Here is a 24,733-nt window from a genome sequence, read left to right as displayed (position 1 = left end):
AAGAATCGATGTGTGCTATATGAAGCTACACTTTCTGTTATTGTCCTGCATCGTGAATGTGTCTTTGGCGAAGGTGAGTTCTGTTCCAGCAGAGGCACAACAGCTGCGTTTTCTGTGCCTGAAGTGTCTTCTTTCGAAGTGTTGCCAGTGTCAGGGATGTGTGCTTCTAAGTCACCATTGTTATCTGTTTGTGAGAAGATATGTCCGCCATCCTCCTGGTGGGATAGGATAACAATTGTCTATCGCTGTGCACACAGATCTTCAGTTTCACAATCAGCACATCCTTCTGGTAGATCTGCACACCCAACAGATCCTTCTGGTACATCCACACAATCAGCAAGTTCTAGTAGTACATCCACACGATCAGCATGTTCTAGGGGTACATCCACACAATCAGCATGTTCTAGTGGTACATCCACACAATCAGCATGTTCTAGTGGTACATCCACACAATCAGCATGTTCTAGTGGTACATCCACACAATCAGTGGGCTCTAGTGGTACATTCACACAATCAGCATGTTCTAGTGGTACATCCACACGATCAGGATGTTCTAGTGGTACATCCACACAATCAGCATGTTCTACTGGTACATCTACACAACTATCAGTGTCATCTTTTGAAACTACTATCTCCTGCATCCGTGTATGGTTAGGGATGGTCCAAGAAGATGGCACAAAATATTAGCAGCTTTCTGGACAGGGTATACACTTCCAACAGAAATATCGTTAATGGACCGTGTTACGAGAGTCTATTTTCTGTAAATTGTAATTAATTAATGAAGTAATAATTATTATTTGGGTCACAACGTTTAAAGTTTTGAGTGATAATTATTATGGGTGATGTTTCGTATCATAAATGTTCAGTGCTATTAGTATTTTATCGACAGGCCTTTAAGGTAGTTCTATAGTGTTGCCTCCCTTCAATAATGTTATGAGGTAAACACGAGACTGGTCTAGAGAATTCTACGTTGTTGATGGTGATGGTCGTATGTGCTCGAAGGTTTTGAATCAATGGCTTTGTAAATAAAGGCTGGTTGTCGTGTTGACAAGGTCACACAGATTAACTGGAGCAATCTCAAACTGCCTTCGTCAACGCTGGACCTACATAACCGCTGCCTGACCGCTCATTGTGTTACGTTCAGTAAAACTGTTTCTCACTCTCACACCAAGATTTCGGTGAGCTGACATTACATTTGTGACCCATTACTTATCCGACTAAAGCTTGTTGAAGGCCATCAAATCCTCAAAGAAAGACATAAAAGTAGACTTTGATGTACAATGTCTTTGCACGATGTTTATGTCATCAATGGAACATGGCACTTTATGGATGACAGCTTCTTGTTTGTCGCACGGAGCGACGCTACGGTGTAGGTGTAGATTCGTACATCGCTGTCAGACTGAAACGTAGCTTATAATTAGTACCATAAACAATGAAGTTGTCATACATATAACTGTATGCTTTATACACCTACTTCGAGAATGCCAAACAGTTTCTGTCATTTTCTGCAAAAACAAAGTTGCAGTCTCTGCTACTTTTCTTGAAATAAATATTTCCATATAAATGGCCACAGCCTCCCATCTGTGTTTTATGGAATATCTCCACCTACCAACAACGTCAAAAAGAACATAATACCGTCCCTGCACTTTCATATGCGCGTGTAGTAACTGTCGGTAAGTGGTGCTAAGGTCTTCGCCGAATTACGTTGATATTTTCTTCCACTGCTGTTACAGATGCTTCTGCTTTATATAAGCAGACACTTCGTTTCGTGTTCATTTGATACATATTTCTTCGGTAATAAACAGAATATCATATTCGTGTCCATGTCATGCCATATTTACGACACTCGTCAGTATTAAAAGATCACACATATGATATCACCTACAGGTGTTCCTCCAGGGATAATCTACAACAGGGATAGGTCACTCGTTCGCTTTCGTTACCACTTGTACTAAATAACGTTTGCCTGGGAAACTTAGTTAATTCCCAGCGCAACTTCGGATACGTTTAGTATACAAAACATTACATGCACAAAATGATTGCTGATGATTCTTTTACAATGAACTATATAGGTAAAGAGGCCGAATCAGTAGTTACCGCATGTATGTTGACTGATCAAAATGATTTACATTATTAACACGAATACTGAATGCTATGAAGGACTATCGTGCTCTGTTCGTTTTAAGGGAGGGTAATCGAAAGCGGCGTCCAGAAAGAAGTGGTTCAAAATTTTAAAACAAAACTACCAGTTCTAATTTTAATTTACAATCATCTTCATCTTCATCTCGTAGATGAAGGGAATATTCTCGAAAGTCACTCCACTAATTTTGTATGTGTTCAACAGCCCCGGACGCCCTTTGAGTGTTCTAAGCCTCATTTCAGAACACTAAACACTCAGAACTTCCTCCAGCCTTACCTGAACGAACAAAACAAACTATATTATACAAACATTTTATTAACACCTACTCTGAACAATGACACGTGTTACTGACATTATCGTGCCAACACACAAACAAAACAGAATAACAAAATAAAAAAATACAAAAAAAACCCATACAAATTCTCGAAAGCAACTTTCTAGCACGCCGTCGTGAAATACTCGATTCTGATTGGTTGAGAGGTCATCAAAACCATACAGTTAATTAAAGCAGGGAGCCTCTATGGAGATTATTGTACATTATCCCAGATTAAAGTGACCGAGTCACCCCGTGTGAATACAATGACCACGTTGACCCGTTTGTTTGTAAACAGACATATCGGACATCGGTGATTTATACCTCGGCATCATTTTTGATGTTTTCTAAGTAAAAAGCGAATGGTTTGAAGTAAAATTTCTTGACCCCTCATCTCAGTGAAGATGCTGAAAAGCAGCACTTGCATTAGTATTCCGCCATACTTGTACCCTGGTCCAGAACCTCTAGGTCGTAATACACAGTCCTTCCACTTTCAGTGTCTCTGTTTCCCATAAAAAAACTCTCACGTCAGGCCTTTTCCAAACTGACAGCAGTAGTGTGGTTATGAACAATTATTTCCGTCAATAATTACTTGCGACTAGAAAACTAGTTCACGGCTTGAATTCGGGCCAGTCGATTGTCATACAATAGCAGAGATAATACGCCTCAGTAACATCAAATAATTGTACTTGCTCACAGGATAAATTGTTTTGTTTTCATTCATGTATGCTAATTGTTACAAATGTTTCCTGAAATGAAGCATTTATATTGTTGAAAATGTTTTATGTTGTTCATTACACAAACTGTCGCTCAACTGGGCAATTCCCAGCCATTTCCAGGGGGCAACAGTTTGTGCTCTGGCGCGCCAGAGTCCGCTTTTGAAAACGTGGTAGTCGTGCTAGAATGAAGATAAAGCTTCTCTGTTTTCAAATTTGTGGTCCTAACGCGTTCGGCTTTTTTAGAAATGCATTTTGCGGTCTTAAATCAACGATTAAAAATTTAAAACAGAGTAGCTTTATCTTCTAACTGATAACAAAATGCAAATCTCAAGAACGGCAGTTATAACTAACTAAAAATTACACACGACTTGGTTTACAAAATAGCAGCATCATAGAACGTAATGCAGATTGACGTCACAAACAGAAAATGACGTCACTCATTAGACTCGACAGTCGCCTATCGTGAAAGAATAGCCCTTGCTTACAATGTCTAATTTCGGACAATAATTATGCTGGCATTTATCTGATAATATTCTATCGATTTTAGCTTTAATCATTCTCTCCCCACGGAGAGTACTCTTGTCATATCTTCCTACGTTACGGTACGTTACGTAGGAATATATGGCAGGAGTAACCTCTGTGGGAAGAGAATGGCTTAAATTAATTAATCAACTTTTCTCAGACGAAATCGTTTGCTTAGCAATACACTGCTGGTTAAATGGGAAGAACGCCTGGGCGGGAGAGGGCCTCGGGGTGAACAAATAAGCAAATCAACACGAAGCACAGGTCTCTGAATACACTCGGTTAAAATACAAAATTATGCTCTTGGGGCAGACAGACATTGCGGTGCTAAGAGGTTCTAATCATATGACCATCTTATCCTGTCGGGTGCCCATTTACTGCTGGGTAAACTCACTGGCCCAAGGTGTTATTATCAAATGTGTCACTGTGTCGTTGCGGGACAGAGCTGAAGTCCTAGAAATTCGCACGCCCACCCATCCAAGAGTCTCCGATCCGCGAATTCCAGGTTAGAATTGATCTTCAGTGTCCAAGGCTTGTCGTAAGAGGCGACTGACGGATTCGAACTCTTTGACTTGCGCAGATCGATGCCCAAGCTGCTGATAACTGGATTGTCTGGCCTAGACTCGATTATTACACTCCGCCGCCATATTGTTTGAATATTTATGAGTGCGGTGTAAAACTAAACTCACTCACTAACCCCAAGGGTATCAATGACCGACGTTGCTTATCTTCAGCTGATTTGTGTTTTGAGCTCTACACGTACCTGACTAAATGTTCATCACTTGTGTGAATTCACTCTGAAAACCCCCGTCACATGGTACGCCAAACAATGCAATTTAATTATACAGATAAAGGATTTACTGTACACAGCCAGATAATTCTAATACATTCCCCCGGATAAGCCGCATTAAAGTGTAGATTATATCGTTTGTGCATTTGAGGCACCAATATATTTCAATGCAATCAGTCAGTAGTTACATTACGTACCTTGCCCTTAATGATGCTATTTGTCAGGGTTTGTGAAACGACATTAAATGTAAATCATTCATCAAAGTAAATTCATTAAGTTTATAGAAGATCAGTTTCATATAACAATTGCAACATACAACATTTTTATCAATTTTACCTTTATTGTCTCAATTCCTATTGTAAGACAGGTCTTAAAAAACAATTTGCTACAATAAGTTAAAACTTCTATTCCATAATATATGACAGATCAATGACGGCAGGAATGGAATATTCAAGCCTCAAATACGTTTCATTCCATAAAAAACAACAAATGGCAGGAAACTATTCACTGGACTAATTCACCAAGATGAGTTTATTTTACGCACTTTTTAGCAATATTCCAGCAATAACACGGCGGGGGACACCAGAAATGTGCTTCACTCATTGTACCTATGTGGGGAATCGAACTCAGCCATTCGGTCTGACGAGTGAACGTTTTGACCACTAGGCTACCTCACAACCTCCTTCTCAAGATGCAGTTGTGATAAAGAAATGTCGTACAGGACAGTTTAAATACACATTCCTTTTTTATTGAAATATCCTTTGGAATGCATCCAATTATTATCAAACATATTTTGCTTCAATGTGTTGGTTTTACACATTCGTTACAGCATCTTTGTGATGCTGTTCCTAAATTATGTGATATTTTTTAAATATGTCTCTGACCAGTTGATGTTAGTGTATTTCAACGAAATCAAACTGTATGAAAAAAGTGTAGATTTTCATTTCAAGGGTCAGTTATTTTAATCTAGAATGTGATACTTGACCGACATTTCAGTGATTTTCAGTGATTGTGTAAATTTTCTCACAGCGAATAGCTCAAAAACTGGTGATGTGGCGTGAAGCAATCCTCACTCGCTCAGTACCTTGATTTTGCACATCCCGATGGCCAATTCTTTATATCAGTTCTTTAAATAATGAATTCATGTTGATAAAAATTCAGCCATTTGTTTATGATTTAGTCTGTCGTTTGTTAAGTCGTTTTTTGGTTGTTTAGCTTTAATGGGCCACGCTGGTCATACACACAGTGAAACGGACGAACTTCCTTTTCCTACTCCATGATTTGCGTTTTCCCGACAGTACTCCCCCGTTTGATACCTGTCTACTTGTTCATGTTATTGTCTGTGAGATTATTTTGTCACCTGATCGTTCGCGAAAGTAGGTCTCCAGTTCGTGCGAGGGCTAATCTCTGCACACGGCACGCTAATCGTTTCGGCTCTTTACACAGCCATTTTCAGCTGGAAGACTGAGTCTCCCAAAACTTCCGCTTAGTAACCGTCGACGCATGGGCAAAGCGACTTCACAACTGATCTTCCTTGGCAACCCATCAACAGCGAGTCAGGCATCAAGAAATAACAGCTCCGACTGGATGTAAATTGAAGTCATCTCACAGATCCAGGAGAGTGTACACATTACCGACATTGCATCGACTTCAACATGGCGCTGCCATTTTTACCAGGGAATTCCTTCAATAGCAGCGTAAGCACTTACTCGTTGCATGTTTACGTGTTGGATATCGGAGTATATCTGACTGGTATTTATCTGTAGTCTATCATAAATAACTGCACTTATTATCATCTTTGTATACAGTGTGTTTAGAAATTTAAAGTGAAATGGATGTAAATGCTATCTACTAGCGTCAACTGACTGATATTTAGTTCTCAAAACTTGTTATTAATTGATTGCTACCGACGTGTTATTACTGTTACACGGGTACGGCTCCTATGGTGAGTGAAAACTACCACAAAAGCATACTTTGCGTCATGACTTATCAAACACATGATATAAAGTGAATATTTAAAAAAAATGTTTACTGTATGATAAGTACCGTAACATATATACAAACAAAAACGTAAAATCATAACAAATTCACAGTGCTGAACGTTTTTAACTCTAACATTCTATGAATAAGTCTCTTTCTATCGCATGGCTAAAACGTAGGGTCACAGAAATAATGGTGAAATACAGCATATGTCAGGACTTGGACGAAAATGCTAAGTGGTATATTTACTACATTATTTGGTCTGTTTATTGATCGTTATTTCATCCCACGAGCATAGTCAACTATCGATCCGCATGGATGGCAGGAAACCAATTGTAACATATATCTTCATGTTATCGTCTCATGTTGATAACTGAACATTATAAATGTGATGACAAACAGGCTTAATTAGGGCCTCAAGCTTATTTTACATAAGATATGTTTGTACTGTGGATGAAAGGACACACACATGCTCAGACCTTGTAATCTAAATACACCTGTAAGCTAGCAATGCAACGAATACACTATGTGCCGAATATGATATGTATCACAAATATTGGGTAACGAATACGAAATTATTCGTGAATATAATATTGTAGTTAAATGGTAGATTCACAATACAGAACCCCCATGTTGACTTTTAATTTGCCATAGTAATATAACTAGTGGTCTGACAAGATGCTCAAATCATTTTCTGTTTATTACTCAAGTATGAAACAGTTTCAAAGATGACTGTTTGATATTAATTTATGGAAGGTGAAATATTTCAATATGTGAATGCTTCTTCTGGGCAAATACTATGCTCCCTCACCTAATCTTTGTTAATTAAGTGGCATCAGTCTGACCAGTTTCATGATATTTTTAACTTTTTAGTGAAATTAATTAAATCAGGTTTTAAGAGGTGTCTGAAAACTGGTGACCTTTCACCCCAAGGAATATTTTAAAATTTTAAAACTGGTAACCATTAGACAACTGAATACAGCATAAATTATATTTGTTACAATTTATCTCACATTTTCTTGTTTCAGTTGGGAAAGACAAAGTACCACAAATCTCATCACTTCGACAATTGCAACGATGTCTCGATGCTGGTGGGACACGAGAAGCCAGGTATTGGTGGTGAGCCTCTCCTGGGACAGAAACTGAGGCCGAAAAACTCTGTGTTCCCTAGTGGGGAAGGTACCAATGTTCCAACTTGGGTGGCCTTCGACAGACAGGTCCTTTGTTTTGATGCTTTCTTCCAGGAGGCTGTTCATGAGAAGCGAGAAGAACAGTTCCGAATCAGGAATTGTAAAATCTACTTCTACTTGGAGGATGATTCCATCCAGGTTATAGAGCCAAGAATAAAGAACAGTGGTGTTCCTCAAGGTTTGTGTAGCTAAAACGTCACCATCCACTTGTATGAAGTAATCTTAGCACAATGACAGTCATTGTAATAATATGCTATCATCACCTTAATAGTAAGGTTGCTTTGTGTGATTTATCCAGATGTCTTGTGAAGATTTGTGTGGAGGTTTTGTTGTGTGAAATTGCTATTCGTAAGTGTGGAATCAGTGAAATACATTTCACTCTACTCCAGTTTATAAGGTAGTTTTATCCTGAGCGATTACTGTTCAAGAATGAGGACGCTTATGTAATGATACGACAGTTTACTGCCAAACTGTACAGCAAAGTATGTTTCTTTTCTAAGGGAACAAATTTCAATACTTTCCAACAATGAATGTAAGGCACAAAAGAATAGTTGACCTAAATTGAAAATCTGACATGAAATTTTTGTTCATATTTCTTTTCCTCTACATTAAGAAGCATGTTGCCAATAAAATAAATGATAAAAAGTTCCAAGTAGGTTTGGGATAAGCTTATCTTTCTTATTTCACCATATCAGACAATATAAATGTCACATTTTTACTTCAAAGATAGGTAAGACTAGCTGACTTGGTTGACACATGCCATCGTATCCCACTTGTGTATAATGATGCTCATGCTGTTGATCACTGATTGTCTGGTCTTGACTCTATTACTTACAAACAGCCACCATGTAGCTATAATATTGCTAAGTGAATATTACTCACTCACTCATTCACTTCCAACAAGTTTAGAGCTGTACACTTTAACCAGTTAGTCATGTGACATTCCATGGATGCATTGTGGGATTGTCAACATAGACCCAGTTAGTGAACATATTGTTGTTTATTTGTGAGTAAAGCTGATACATTTTCTCCGTCAAAACACTTAAACATGATGTTACAATGTGGAAAACATTATAGTATCTTTCTTTGTGACATTGCACTGACTCACATCATGACTTATCTGTACGTGTCAGGAACCCTGATCCGAAGACACAGGGTACCAAAGCCCCCACCACATGACGATGTGTTCTACACGGTGGAGGACTTCAACATCGGAGTCGAACTCAATCTGTACTCTAAGGTCTTCAAAATCACAGGCTGTGACGAATTCACTCAGAACTTCCTCAGGAAACTCGGTGTTCGGATCAATGCCCCAAGTGACATTCCAGCTGATCCTTACGTCCAGCACCGGAAAGCTGTAAGTTATCTGTGGGAATAAGGCAAATAGCATTTCTTGTAAGGAAGGATAACAATATATGGATGAACAACTTCTTTATTGCTGTGAGAATAAAGATCCATTCACCCATACTACTCCAACTGCCTCTCAAAGAAGTGAACATTTGTGGTGTTTGTTAAAAATAATCTGAATAAATGAGTCATGTACGTTAGAGTTAGAATGGCAGACTGATGCTACTGTGTATTAGTGAATTTTCTGACAATTTAGTTTGGATGCATCGTTTGATGAGAAGTTTAAAGTAACTATTTGAAGAAATAGTATAAGTGTGTCACAGAATTATGTCTACCTGAGTGTTGGCATAGATAATGAGGCATGGGCAGTAATGTTGTCTGTTTGTTCTAACACTCACTCTTTGTCACAAAGATGGTGCACACACTCCGGTTATCAAAGACTGCTTAGGCGTGCATTGTGCTGTGAAGAGTTAAGTCCCCTATGAATGATGTTTGGGCATTCCAACGGGGTGCAACCCCGCTCTGGATCCCCCCTGCACTATATGTGAAATAGTGTCCAGTGCAGAAGTGACAGCTTTTAAGACCTTGCTCTAATGGTTGACTTGGTTAAACTGACTATGACTGTACCCCCTCATGTATAATAGTTGGAATACTATGCTAAGAGCAGTGAAATAACATGAAGATGAAATGTGTTTACGTATTACAAAATGTTATACTAGTAACTATATGGTATGGTCAGTTCTAGTAAGGTCTAGTGTTGGCAATCAGAAACCTAATCCACTATCGATTATCAGAGGACTTGTGGTGAACGATTATAATTGAAATATACACTGTTTTAATGTAGTCACCAATTTTTATTGTTTTACCCCAGGTTTTTGTCTAAATAATGTTTTCATAACTATTATTGTCCTGCGCGCGTGCAAGAAAGACACTTGAATTGTAATGAAACAATAAATTTGTTGAAATTCTACAAAACCCATAACTTTATGCAGTTCAGCATGTTTGTTTATGAATATTTGTCAAATTTGGTTTACTTCATTCAAGTGTCCTATATAATAAAACAACAAAAGGCTGATTAATCAAAAATATGTTTTTACAATTGGTAATCATTTTTTAATCATTCAATTTTCGATCATCGGAACACCACTATCAAGGTCTATCATGAATCTGCATGACAATCTTCATGCTGAATCATGTCATTAGTTTCTCGGCTAATCACAAGCTGATGAGGGAATAACTGATGATAAGCTTGATGAGATTTACTCTGTCCTGTTTCAGATGGATGAAAGCATGCAGCCACTGCGCCCCTATGAGAAGCATGACACTCTCAAACAGTTCCTGGACCATGACCGTCATGTTCTACGTTTCTACTGCTACTGGGACGACAGTGATAACATGTTCGGTGATCCAAGGGAGATGATCCTGCATTACTTCCTGGCTGATGACACCATTGAAATTCGCGAGTGCATCCCACCAAACTCCGGCCGTGATGCTGTTCCAGTGTTTGTCCGCCGAGGGAAACTTCCCAAAGATGTAGATTCCCTGAAACAGCCAGGCACTGTCACTGACCGTACAGTTCTCAATGTGTTCGGACCAACTGGACACGGTGGCCGATACATTCTGGACAGCTTGAAGGTCAGTGAAATATTTAATCGATGTATAGATATTGATAGTTTACTGTTGTTTGTGATTAGGATCGACACATTTACTACAGTCCAGTAGATATAAATCCATGATAAACCACATTTTCGATTTTCATGCCATGCTTCCTAACATTTGATCATTAGACTTTAGTACCAAATGAAAGTAAAATATTTTCTTTATGTGATGAAATACACCCAGCACTTATAACCATGAATTTATTTATGCGTACTAGAATCAGTAACCCATGCTTGTTGTAAAAGGCGACTAATGGGATCGGGTGGTCAGGCTCGCTGATCATCGTATCCCATTTGTGTACGATACTCATGCTGTTGATCACTAGATTGTCTGGTGCAGACTTGATTATTTACTGACCACCAACATATGTTACATGGAATATTGCTGAGTGTTGCAACTAGCTCATTAACAGTTATTTGCTGGACACAACTGTCTTGGTTTGTTTAATTGCTCTGTGAGTACTGATTGCATTGATTGTGCAATTTCAGACTGGAGCTGTCCACACTGAATTTTACAAGGACACCGACCTGTCTATAGGGGCTGTGTTGAGTGTATGGGGACGGAAGTTCCTGCTTACTGACTGTGACCAGTTCACAAAGGAGTACTACAAGACTAAGTATGGTATAGGTGAGTCATATTCTTGATCTGCTACTGTTAAAACATGTAAAAAATGAGATCTTTTCCTTGGTAATCGTTTTGAAGGAAGATCTGACAACACTTCCTTAGGACAAACATCAGAGGAATGTTCATTTCTGCCAATACGAGTTTTATGACCTTTGAGAGAAGCATTCAGAACATCTTTCGAGGCAATCTGATTGGTTAGTTGGGGGACATAACAACACTGGGGATGCTACGATTATGACAATTTAAGCAAGGGTGGAAATGGATCTTTAAAGTCAGTTAACTCATTAATGTCGGTAGATGCATTTAAAACAGCTTATCTGCTTTCCATTTCTTGAAAACATAAGATGCTTGTTCTGAATTTATTATGATTAATGACACACTGCATATGTTAAGTATATTTATACACCTTGTTTCTGAGCATCCTGGTATCTTCACCAAATACACTGCACCTTAGTTGGAACATTCCAATATGGTAACAAATAGCAAATCCTATATAACGTTGGAATTTCTAAATTTGAACATCAAAACATACTCACTGTCACTAGATAGAAGTAGTAGTTCCCCATACCAGTGAGTGTGAATGAGTTTAGTTTTACGCAGCTTTTAGCAATATTCCAGCAATAACACGGCAGGCAACACCAGAAATGGACTTCACATGCTGGACCCATGTTGAGAATCAAACCCAGGTTTGACTTGATGGGTGGCTGCCTAAACCACTAGCCTACCTTGCCACCATTTCCATGCACCATGTTTTGTTTGTGTTGTAGAGGAGTTCTCACCCATCAGCTACAAGCAGGCCCCCAGCCAAGGAGTAAAGAAAACCTTCCCTCCTTTCAATGGGTTCGGGAGTGAGGAGGATTCTCTGTGCTCCTGCATGGGCCTGATGCCCAAACCTCCTAAGCGAGACTTCATCAAGTTCATGGAGAAGGACCGGCATGGACTGGACAGCAACGTCCTTCGCTTCCTGGCCCGCATGGACACCAGCAAGCCCATCGACATGGACAGGCGTTTCATCATCTCCTACTTCCTCAGCGACGACAGTGTGCTGGTGTTTGAGCCTCCTGTCAGGAACTCAGGTAACAGGTTTTTCATAGCTTTGACTTGTATTCAAGACGTTGGGTAGATGAAGAATGGGGACTATTTTTAATAATAATATTTGCATTTATATTGCACTAAACTCCATAAAAGAGGTGAATGCTCATTGTGCTAACAGTGCTAACAAAGCAAGGCATATTATTACCATGGATAACCTAAGCTCCCTGTTGGGTGCTGGAAAGTTATAGTCACATGACTTATCCCACCGGGTACCCATTTTCTGCTGGGTGAACAGAGGCAGTTTTGAACAAACTCACTTGCCTAAGGTGAGACCACATGCATCATATGTACTTCGTCGCGGGGCAGGACTGAAGTCCTAGAAACTCTCAGGAGTCAAGCTGACTGTCACCCATCCGAACACTGTTTCTTTGCTTAACTTCTACTGATTGTGACCTGAGCTCTGTGCACAGGACCACATGCCACTACAGGACCAGATGCCACCTCATTTTCATGGAAATACAACTTCTTTATTCTGTATAGGCGATGTTTCAACATAGATTCTAATGTTCATTGTCAAGTATGTATCACGTTGACAATGACAGTAGAATTTATGTTGAAACATCGCCTATACAGAATAAAGAAGTTGTATTTCCATAAAAATAGGCCTCATTCATCATTCTGATGTTTCATACATTAGCAGAGAGTGTGCAGTGGTGAGCTGAACATACTTTCAAGTATTTCCAAATATTATGCTATATATATAGTCCGATCTTTTGTATTTCTTGAAAAATATTCTGTATATTATATCAGATGTAGATAGAGCAGGGCATTGACTGATGATGTATTGTAAGACTTCTTTCATGCTTCATGTTCCGATGCCTATGATTTCAGAATCTGTAGGCCTTTAAAGGCAGTGATTTCACTTACTTTTTGGCTTTAAACCTTTGAATTTACTAAAGACAAATAAGAAATATATGATAAAGGAACCTGTTAAGAGTGTTGTATATGATATAAAATGAAATGTCTTTTATCTTCACTGAATAATAAAAGAGTGTATTTTGAAATGTCACTCAACACGAGCACAGTGTAAAAAAAAGACATGAAATAAATTTTTACTGACAGTTTTACAGAAAGTGCATTTAATGTGTTGTAGTTGTTAGTGTCAATGATTTGTTTTGAAATAGTTTATTATCTCTGGATACAGTGTCTATATTCAGTAGATATGTTTTCACAAAGGTAGATTGACAGGGCACCTCTTCACATTTCACATCCTAATGGAATGTTGTGATTAGAAGTAAAGCAACCTAAGCTCTGTTGTTGGGTTTAAGCGACAGAAAACAGTTATTACAAGTTTCATAGTTTGCGCTCTTTGCTATTCATGTCTTCAGGTGTAGAAGGTAACATGATAATACCAAAAACAACACACTAATTCTGAATTAATTCCTGTGTTCATTAACACCTGTCACTGAGTACACAGTTTTCATCTATGTAAAGGTATGGAAATATACCCCCAGTTCAACTTTTGAAGCCTGCCTACAATCTGATGTTTCGTTTATAAGTCATGTCTTATAGTGAGTAAGTTGCTGTTGTAAAATTGCCTCAGAGCTGTTCCTAGAAATTCTGTGAAATAATCAAAACTTCCTTTATCCTGTTATGATACTCATGATGACCACACATTTCAACAACCTTTTTGATGGTTCATACGTCCTTGCTAGATCCATTAATAAATGTTAAAGTGGTGTTAACATATGGAATTAATTGATGTTCAGACAGGCTCTCATATTAGGTTGATGCATGTAATTGTATTTCAAATGTGTAATCGATGCTCATGATGTCAATCACTGGATTGTCTGCTTAAGACTTGATTATTTACAGTCCACCATCATATTAGCTGGAATATTGCTGAGTCGGGTGTTAACCATTGAAGGAACAGAATAAACCAACAACTCTCAAAATAAAGTGCTTAGATTTTCTCCACTGCCCACCTCACTACTAAACACAATGCTTTACATCTGTTTATAGTCCCCAAGTACCCACAGAAGAATGAAGTCACATACTTTCTTCATATTCTTCTTGAAATGTACCAGATACATGGTCCTGCCAAACATTCATGTGAATCACAACATGAATGGGTTTCTTTTCATTTTTTTTTCATATGAAACACTTCACATTTTTGAAAAGTGGATGGAAATGAAATAATCAAGATGTAATTGCTAAATATTGTTATGTCATTGTTATTCTCATCATCTTCCCTAGAATCTGCAGAACAAACAGAAGGAGGTAGGGTGACAATGGTTCTCCTTGCCTACAGCCTCTTTCATTTGCAATATTGGGGATAGATGGCCATTTTGAGTCATAGAGAAGCTTCCATTGTTTGTTTGAGTATAAATTTATTTTTTAAAGGAATACTAAAGCCAATTTTTTGGCAGTACTGGCATACCACTTTTTCAGACATTTTCCATTTTTTTTCATTCTTTCTACCTTTAGGAGTAGTAATTTTGCTTATTCTGCATCTTTTTTTCCCCAATACATTATATTACCAATTTGGTGTTTGTTGCATCTTACCCATTTGTCCATTGTTTTTTTTTTGTATCTTTTTTTTTCGTGAATAGGTAGCAGCAGACTCCTTTCTTAATGTAATCAGACTTAGAAATTAGTTGATGTAATCACTAGTCCACGAAAAAGGAGCTGCAGTGGAGTAGCTATCAATGTATGAACATGTTTAATGCAATCATTCTTTTGAGTTTATCAGCCTGAACATAGTTTATATCATCATTTTCAGTAGATTTTAGTGATATTATATAGACCGAGCTTCCTAGAAGGGAGTTGTGCTTGACTCTGGCTTTGGCCTAATGGCCTAAGTCACAGCATTTTTTTTTATCTGCACCCAGATGTTGAAAACATTTCCATTTTTAGCATATTTCTTCAGTCTGTACCAAATACTTAGTCAGCTAACTCAAAACTTGTTGTTACCAGCTGGCACTGTTTTCAGTATACTGAAGTGTAACATATCTCATGTGGACTGTTTATAGAATAATCATGGACTATTGTTTTCAGTCATAGGAAAGCTGAATACTTTTCCTGTAGTTTAGTTACTTGCTCTTCAGCTATTACATTGTACTTTTTCCTTTTCACAGTAGATAGCATAGGTAATAGTCTTTCCTTAAGAAATATTTAAAAACCATATTTATAAAAAATTACCTCTCTATTGTTTCTCAATCTTATCTTCATTAATTTCTTCCTTAGCGTATTAGTAGTAAAATTTTCATAAAGCTATTAGAAGATTGTTTCCCATTAACAATGTATTAGATTTCAAAGTCTTTACTATAAAAATTTGAGAGGATAAATGTAATGACTCTGTCCTCAGATGTTTAGCCTGGATTATATCTGCTAACAAAGTCTAATGAGCCACATCTCTCAAACAACTGGAATATGTCACGCCTACTGTCTAGAATTCATGTGAATCACAGCATAAAACTTAGACAGATTCTATGAATGTTTCTTTCATCTTTTGGTATAAACCATTTACAAAAATAAAGGGTGGAAATAAATAATCAAGTTATAACTGCCTAATACTGTAATTGTTATTCTGGATCTTGTTTCATAGAATCTGCAGAACAAACAGAAGGAGGTAGGATGACAATGGTTCTCCTTGCCTATAGAGTTTCTCATTTGCAATATTGAGGATAGATGGCCATTTTCAGTAGTAATAGTAGAGAAGCTTCCAATATTTTGGAATATATATTCATGTTATTTCCAAAAGGGAGACCGAAGCCATTTCTTTGCAGTACTAGCGTAAGCATTTTCAGAGACATTTTCCAATGCTGTTTCATTGTCATAAAGAAGCTACATTCTCAGCTTATTTTCTTTATTTCATTCATCATATTATCAAGTAACCATATGTTGCTTTTCATTCTTATTGTATTCAGACTTAGAAACAGGTTTTTATTCTCAAGTGGTCCTAAATCTACAGATAAACCACCTGTGAAGATCCTGGTTAGAATTGATCTCCAGTAACCCATACTTTCCATACAAGATAACTAACCAGATCTGATGGTTTAGGCTTGCTGACTTGGTTGACACACTGCATTGTATCCCAACTGGAGTGTCTGGTCCAGACCTAATTATTTACAGATTGTTACCATAGGATATACCAGGAATATTGCTAAGTGCAGCATAAAACTCACTCACACACATGTAAAGCTATTTGGAGTAAATGTCAAAATTGCAATGGGGAATCAATGATCGGATGAGCTTTATATGATGTTTTCATTATACTGGCCAGGGATCAACCCGATTAACAACGAACTTGCTGTTGCCAGCTGGCAACAAGTGTTATCATGTTGACTATAATTAGGTGACTATTACTGTATCAGATAGAATAATACTCTTTACTAGTGGCTAAGACACAGAATAAATTCAGGTTTATAATTCCTCTCGACATCGTTTTGGCTTGCTCTTGATTCTTGTACACATATTTTATGTGTATTGATTCAAAACCATAAATCACTTCAGTAAAAACATTAAGTATTCTCCATCAAAAGTCACAATAGTATGTACAGTGTTCCCAGAAATTATTGAGAAAATCTTTGTTTTTTTTCTAATGATGCTAAGATTGGAAAAAGGGCTTTCACTATGCACTAAGCATACTAAATAGGGGAGACAACTCTTGAAGGCTTACAAGGCAGCTCATTACGTCAAGAGTTATCTCCCTTGTCTGAGCAGACGGCTTCCTGTGTTGACATGGCAGAATTTACAGCAAGAGAGAAAAGAAAGCTCATTCTAGATGATTTTGAAAGGGGTGAGGCTGATGCTAAAGTGTTAGCTTGTAGACATGGTATTCCTCTGTCTACAGTATACAGAACTTTGAAGAATATTCAAACAGGAACCAGGATAGAGCACAAAGCAGGGGCAGGTCGGCCTAGGAAATTCAGTCTTGTGGATCGCCGAAGACTTGGGCAGATTGTGAGTAGGGGCAAATTGAAAAGTGTTGAGAACATCAGAAATGAAATGATTAGCAGAGGTAGTCCTCAGGTATGCAATGAAACAGTTAGGCAGGAATTACAGAGACTTAATTGGGTGAAAAAACGTGGAATTCCCTCGCCGTTGATGAAAGATGCACAAAAGGAAAAACGTTTAAACTGGTGTCGGGCTCATGAAAATCAAGATTGGGATAATGTTTTCTTTTCGGATGAAAGTTCTGTTTGGCTTTTCCCTAATTGTGTGAAAATTTGGACCAAAGATACTGTCAAACCTATCTACCAGCGACCAAAACATAGCCCGAAGTTTCACATGTGGGGTGTCATATCGGCTCGCGGAGTGACGCCATTGTGTGTTTTCACGGGAAACTTGTCAAAAGAAAGATACGTTGACATTCTAAATGGTCACCTTCTTCCGACAGCACAAACATTGTATGAAGATGATTGGATTTTCCAGCATGATAATGACCCAAAACACACTGTGCGCTACACAAAACAGTGGTTGTCGGGCGAAAATGTTCAAGTTTTAGACTGGCCCAGTTACAGCCCAGACCTAAACCCAATTGAGAATGTGTGGGGAGTCATGAAGGACAGAATAAACCAAAAGGGACTGAGAAATATTGAAGATATGAAGGCCGAGGTGGTCCAATATTGGGATACCCTGTCACACGATTACCTACAAACTTTGATGGGTAGTGTGCCTAGGCGTATTCAGGCATGCATTGCTGAGCAAGGAGGTCTAACAAAGGACTAAAACAAGACTGAGACTGTAAAAGGATGATGTTTTAACATGTTTATGTAAGTAAAACGCCAGAAGTTAATAAACGTAATGAGTTACATGACGCAACATGATTCTCAATAATTTCTGGGAATACTATAATTCTGACCTATTGTTTTTGTTTTTTTTATTGATATGAAGACTAAAGCCATTTCCCGCAGTTAAATGTCATATCTTCAGCTATTAGATTGCACTTTTCCCCGTTTACAGTAGATAGATAGGTAGTAGTTTTACTACATGAAAAGTTTTTCAAATGACTTCCACCCATTGTTTGTCAATCTTACCATCATTGACTTTTTTCCTTAGCAGATCAGTTATCAACTTTCCATAATTCTGTTAGAATGGTGTTTCCTATTAGCAATGTATTGAATTTCCAGTAGGATTTTCCGCTTACTCTGCTATGAAAATTTAAGAGGCTGAATGTAATGATAGACTGATCAGATTAATGGCCTCTATCATATGTGTCTATAAAGTCAAATTGGCCACATCTGTGGAATAATTGGTAAGTCAAGTCTGCTGTTTCACCACTAAGTGTATTTAATTTACATTTAAGTACCTCTGAATATCAGACAAATAACAGGTTGTTTATGCAGTCATAGCTTTCTTAGCTTACTGAGAAGTTTAAAACAGGTGAACCACCATTACTCACCATTTTTATAAACCAAATTTGTTATCACCTGTTTGTTAATCTGAAGGGATATAAGTTAATAATCACAGTACATAGTAAAACATTTAAACATGCTTTTTCATTGTGATTTCTGATGGAGGGTATTGTTTAAAATAAATAAAACAATATGACATGCATTAGAAAAGGGTCAGTGTGTTTGTGCAACAGAAACTCTGACCTGCTGCCACCAGTAATAAATGACCACCTTCTAATTAGATAGACTTGCTGTGCTTCTATAGAAATTGTGGAACCATAAACCATAGTCCTGCATAGATCCCACTCCTTCCTTGTTGTAGATTCAAGTTCTGTAGAGATTTGAACGGCCTCGATGCTGCTCTTGGCACTTTTGCTTTTCAGCTGCAGTTTAAAGATCAACTCTGCATTTTATTAGGCTTGTAAACAAGCATATTCTAGGTTTGTAAACAAACATAAAATGACATTATGCAATGACAAGACACGTCTCTTCTTCACCAGCATTTAGAGATGAGGATGAAGTCAGTCAGATACTTGTCATGTTATGAAATACAAAGCAAGGAATACCTAGAAAACTATGCATAAAACCTCAAGAACAGAAGGATCTCCTTAAATTCTAAGTCTGATTTAATTAACATTGAATAGCGGACTTTTTATTAGCTTTACGGTGAACTTGGAAAGTGACATCCTGCTTCAAATCAGATGATTTCATATTACAATGAGTATGTGAATCACTTGCAGGAGTAATTCTTTTGAAACTGGCTTTTTTAAGGAATTAGATTTTAAAATATAACCATTTAAGTTTGATCATATAAACCTAATGTTCATTGTAATGTCAGTGAGCCAATGAAATATAAGCAAACAAATCAAGCAAATCAGGAGTATAAGAATGTCTCTAACAGGAGATACCCAAATACATCCTAATATATGGTTCTCATATGGAAGCAGTGTTGAATACATGCATCAGTGTTTGAAAATTGGTGTGGACATCTGCAAATTCTCATGACCCTAATGCTAAACGTTAGATAATGAGGTGATCACTAGATTCAAGTATGGTGCCTGCAAACCTCAAATAATTAACCCCCAGAGATCTGAATACTTCATTCCTTCCAGACATTGTAATGTTCATCTTAACATTATCTAGGAATCATTGGTGGCAAGTTCCTTGAGAGAGGCCGAGTAAAGAAGCCTGGCCAGGAGCCCTACAGTACAGAGATCTCCAGCTACTACACAGCCCAGGATCTGTATGTAGGAGCCACTGTGGAGTTCAATAAGTTCAAGTTCATCCTCATTGATGCTGATGAATATGCATTCAGATACATGGAAGAGCACCCTAGTGAAGTGAGTACTAGGTTTAAACAACTATGGGTAGAAATAAGGCAGGAGCCATTTGACATTCTTGATATGAGTGTCGATTTCAGCAGTTTTCGAAGAGTAACGATTTAACCTTCGAGTCTGATGTATGTTTAAACACCAGGGCCTAGATTCTTTAACCTCTCTTAGCGCTAAGATACTTGTAAGTTAATGTTAATGTACGGCACTTATGACTATATAAGCGCTAAGAGAGCTTAAAAAATCTAGGCCCAGGACCTTTGAATTTGTTCAAGATCATGGTAGAAGACAACAGATTCTAAAAATATTTGCTGGACATACTTGATGTAACATGCTCATAATTTGATTTTGCTCAAGTACGTAACTTCTGATATCCTTTGTCATTAAGAAAACACTCATGTAACAATTTCCATGTCAGCTTGTCTGCATAGGTATGGAACTTTAGGTCAAACATCCTGGTTCTAAGGCACCTCAGCATCATCATATACCGCCCATGTTGCCTTTATATTTCCATTAAATCATGAAACTAGTAAACATCCGATGTCTTAAATACACTATCTCTGCAGTGGAATGGTGCAGTACTAAGATGACAGTGCTTAGAAGCACTTCCCATTACATGAGCACTAACTCAGATGTGATTGTGAAAATGCATGTTTTGGTTTTTAAACTGCTGAAAACAGGATAATTGTTTGGTTAAAACTTGTAAACACAAGTCCCCACCCCAAACACACTGCCTGCCCGCATCATTGTTTCAAAAGCCATTGCATCAGAACCAGTTCTGTATAAATTAGATTAGTATGATGAATGCTTTTATGGTGCCTGTCTTCTACAGTATTGTTTATGGAAGTGATATTCTGAAAAATATCATCTCTCTCTATACAATATACCTCTCATTTCTGATTGTTTGAAGACTTGGACAACAGCCCTACATTGTTACATGCAGTATACATGTTTGCCATATTTAACAAAGATATATCTATTTTCAGTTCCCCATAGCTAATGTGAAAGCTATCTGCCAGAAGGTGTCCAGCCAAATTGGCCAGAACAAAGAGGACATCCGAGCCTTCTTTGCCAGGAACGACTCCAGTGGAAATGGCATTGTGTCATACGAACAATTCAGTGGTCTCCTGCGACAGATTGATCGTTCCCTGACAGAGCATGAGATTATGACGGTTGCACGATACTACAGCGAGCAGAGGGCTGAGGATGCCATGGACCATGTGAAACTTGTTGCCATCATACAGGAACAGCTAAGGAAGAGGAACTTTGAAGGATTTGGGACGTTGGTTCAGAGCTTCCTGCATGCTGACAAGGAAAAGTGAGTGAAAGCAGTGTGAACTTGCTGTTACTTTGCTATAAGTGGAGTAAAACAATACTCACCCCAAATGCTGATCCTTTCACTGACCTGGTTGACAAGATAATTTATCATGTGGACACAGTGCATTTAGTTGATTGCCTGTCATTATATCCCAAATTATACTACATTTTACATACCACAACATATTGTTTGATTCCTAAACATGTGAATGTTAAACAACAATCAAAACATAAATAAAGGAGGCATGAGACTTTTTTCTTCATATGCTCCACTTTTCACTGAAATTTATACATGGGGCTGAGAATATTAACCTAGTTAATATATATTTATCACAGCAAAATCACCAAACCACTTCATTAAACGGTACACCATGACTTTCTGTTATCATGAACAGTTGCAAAATTGCTGATGTAGCCTAAAGCCACACTCACTCTAATGATTACTGCATGATACTCTGGAAGGCACCTTTAACGAGACTGCATGTCCTCTTGCAGATCTGGCTCCCTGGACATAGAGACTATCCGCACAGTATTCCATGCTCATCATGTTCCCCTGCCTGATGATCTCCTCCGTGCAGCTATTGCATCGTAAGTATACTAATATCCTTGGGTGAAAATACGAGCTAGCAACCTATTACATTTGTAATGAAGATTAATGGTCAAGCGTAAGTGAAATAATGTATTTGTACACATAAGGAGTGTATTGACTAGTGATAATTATTATCAGATTATGAAAAGAGAATAGGCAATGGTCAGAATTAGGAGACAAACATCATGTGTTTGCCAATATCCGGGTGTTATTGAGTATTTGAAGCACGGGAATGCATTTGGAACTGACGGCGTTAGCCGTGAAGTGTCGTCAGCTGGCCGTTTCAGCTGGTTCCCATGGTAGCATCTGGAGCTGCTCATTTGTGACGTCATTCTGACTTTACGTCACAATATGATTTGAATGATCTCACCACTGTTAATGACGCAACAAAACAATTGTTTGTGCTGTTTCTACGTGCCAATACGCAGCGAATAATCTTGCAGTTTCTGGGAATCAAATACCATTTGATCATGTTTTTCAACCAATCAGATTGCAGAACACAGTGACTTTTGGTTGACAATGAGCAAATAAAGACAACCAATAATGCAACGAAGCTCTACAACCAATGACTTTTCCCTTGCAGTGCACCTGCCAATGAGAGTGGCTTAATCCTGTATGAGGAATTTGTGAAGCAGATCAACTGGCGTGATTTCCCAGTACCACCAATGCAGTTTCAGCCTGTGTCTGAAGAAGCTGACTGGGCAGGCACTGCTGCCAAGAATGCTGTCAATGCTGTCAACTACAAAGCCATGCTTTCAGATGTGTTTGGTTCCAGCTAATTGAGCATTTTGTTTCACAGACTTAAGCAGCAGTCACATTACATTATTGGGAAATATCTCAACTATGTGGAAATTAACTGACATTTGTATATATAGATATGGAAAGTTGTACAGGAATTTGTCTGAAGTTTATGTAAGTGGTGTATTTCCCAAATGTTTAAAAGTAAACAAATAATTCACATGACATCATTAGTAAAACATTCATTAGTCATTCTGGAAACATTTTGTCGGAGCCAGTTGTACTGATCAAATATCAGACATGATCAATGCAGCAGGTTTGGGCCTGATTATTTGACCACATTAGTGAAATGTTTAATGGTATGAAACAGTTGATGTTCATCAAGTTGTGAAAGGAAGGTTTTAGCATAATTTATCTTGTTTTACATCCTTGTTATCATGATCAGTTTCTTACTGTATCCTTTAAATGTTTTTATTGAAATAATGTTTTCATAATATCTGAGATGCCTGTGATATTAACATAAATATATACAAGTTTTACTAAAAATGTAACGTCAGTGACAACTATACTTTGATAAGTGCTTGGAAAATGAATGTAACCTTGTCACTGTCAGTGTAGGATACAACTTTACACACCAAATTGTAGTTTCATGCATCATTGTACTGGAGTCTCAGTCTTGTTGAAGTACATTCAAGATCACAAGAAATCCATTTTAAAATGGACTACTTTTCACTTATGTTATTGGTACATTTGATATGTATGAGGTCTGGATTTTGTTATCTGTTAAGATCTGTGTGTTGAGACACAGTTTATAATGTATTCACTCACTGCTGATACAGGCCACTGTCCATCACAAATGTAGGCATCACCTCCTTTATATATGCATACATTTGTGTTGAGTGTTTTGTAAATACTGACTAATAATATCCAAATAAAGTTGAGCATAATAGTGAAAATATCTGTTCTGCTTATTGTTGGGGTTGTGTAGCCTAGTGGTTAAGTGATTGCTTGTCATTTTGAAGACCCAGATTCTATTCCAAACGTGTGTGAGGCCCATTTTTGGTGTATCCCACTGTGTGATCTTGCTGGAATATTGCTAAAAGCAGCGTAATGCTAATGCTAATGCTTATTGCTACCTTACAGCTGCTGTAACATTGACACTTTCTCTTGAAAGGAGGAGCCAAACAATTGTCTGGGAACCAAAATTAACCATTTTGACATAACATCAAACATGTACAGTGAACATTGCATATTTAGAGATAAATCCTGGAGACACATAATTATTTTCCAGCATAAGGAGGAATCGATTATTTTGGGTTCAGGGTTCTTTTACAAATAACCCGATCACATGTCAAGGGAAATGTAAATGACAACTGCCTATCTCACATCGAAGAGCCCATCCTACCCACTTGTGTCTATATATGTACATATGTTTGTACCTATGTTTATAGTACAGATGTCAGTCTTGGAAAATAACACAAATATTAAATAGTACTGTGTCATCAACATTTGTTGGAGAAGTATCGCTAACCAAAATTCTCTTCTGTTTTGATCCTAATCTTACGACAATTCTGAAATCATTCACCATTTTGTATCCCTTCAACAGTCTATCAAGGAAGATGATCAGTCCCATGGCATACACACTGATTTAATGAAAACAGTGTCTGAGGCAAGCCCTATCAGACACATATTATTTTCCATCTCCATATTCATTACGGAACTCACAAACATTATATAACACACTTGTTAATAATTGGCTCTTGCACTCCAATATGCTGTGATCAAACTGAAATACTCTTCAAAGAATCATAAACCAAATTCACTTACTCCTAGTACAGACAAACTTATGGTTAACAACTTCTTTTCAATTTTTTGAGTGTTATGTTTCAATACAGATTTGTCTACCATTATCCAGCAGGTACAAGAACTTGTATGAAAACTTTGAATTCATGAAATAAAGAAGTTGTTATCCAGAAAGTGTGTCTCTATTGTACTTCCCAACTTCTAAAACACCAAAGAAGTTACTCACTTATAGTGCAAA

The 24,733-nt window shown here is 37.7% G+C and overlaps 1 protein-coding gene across 1 annotated transcript; it reads left to right on the top strand.

Annotated features, from left to right (window-relative positions):
- Window positions 1–5,985: 5,985 nt before the first annotated feature.
- Window positions 5,986–23,648, top strand: LOC137281738 (EF-hand domain-containing family member C2-like). Its single transcript, XM_067813319.1, has 10 exons — window positions 5,986–6,181; window positions 7,493–7,832; window positions 8,788–9,011; window positions 10,280–10,636; window positions 11,149–11,287; window positions 12,052–12,360; window positions 19,861–20,057; window positions 21,035–21,366; window positions 21,861–21,953; window positions 22,538–23,648. Exons 1-10 carry the CDS (start codon window positions 6,140–6,142, stop codon window positions 22,731–22,733), a joined length of 2,229 nt encoding a protein of 742 aa, XP_067669420.1. The 5' UTR covers window positions 5,986–6,139; the 3' UTR covers window positions 22,734–23,648.
- The last annotated feature ends 1,085 nt before the right edge of the window (window positions 23,649–24,733 follow it).

Source organism: Haliotis asinina, chromosome 4 (genome assembly GCF_037392515.1).
Source record: "Haliotis asinina isolate JCU_RB_2024 chromosome 4, JCU_Hal_asi_v2, whole genome shotgun sequence".
In the NCBI taxonomy this organism is placed as follows: domain Eukaryota; kingdom Metazoa; phylum Mollusca; class Gastropoda; order Lepetellida; family Haliotidae; genus Haliotis; species Haliotis asinina.
This window is presented reverse-complemented; position numbering and strand designations above follow the sequence as displayed.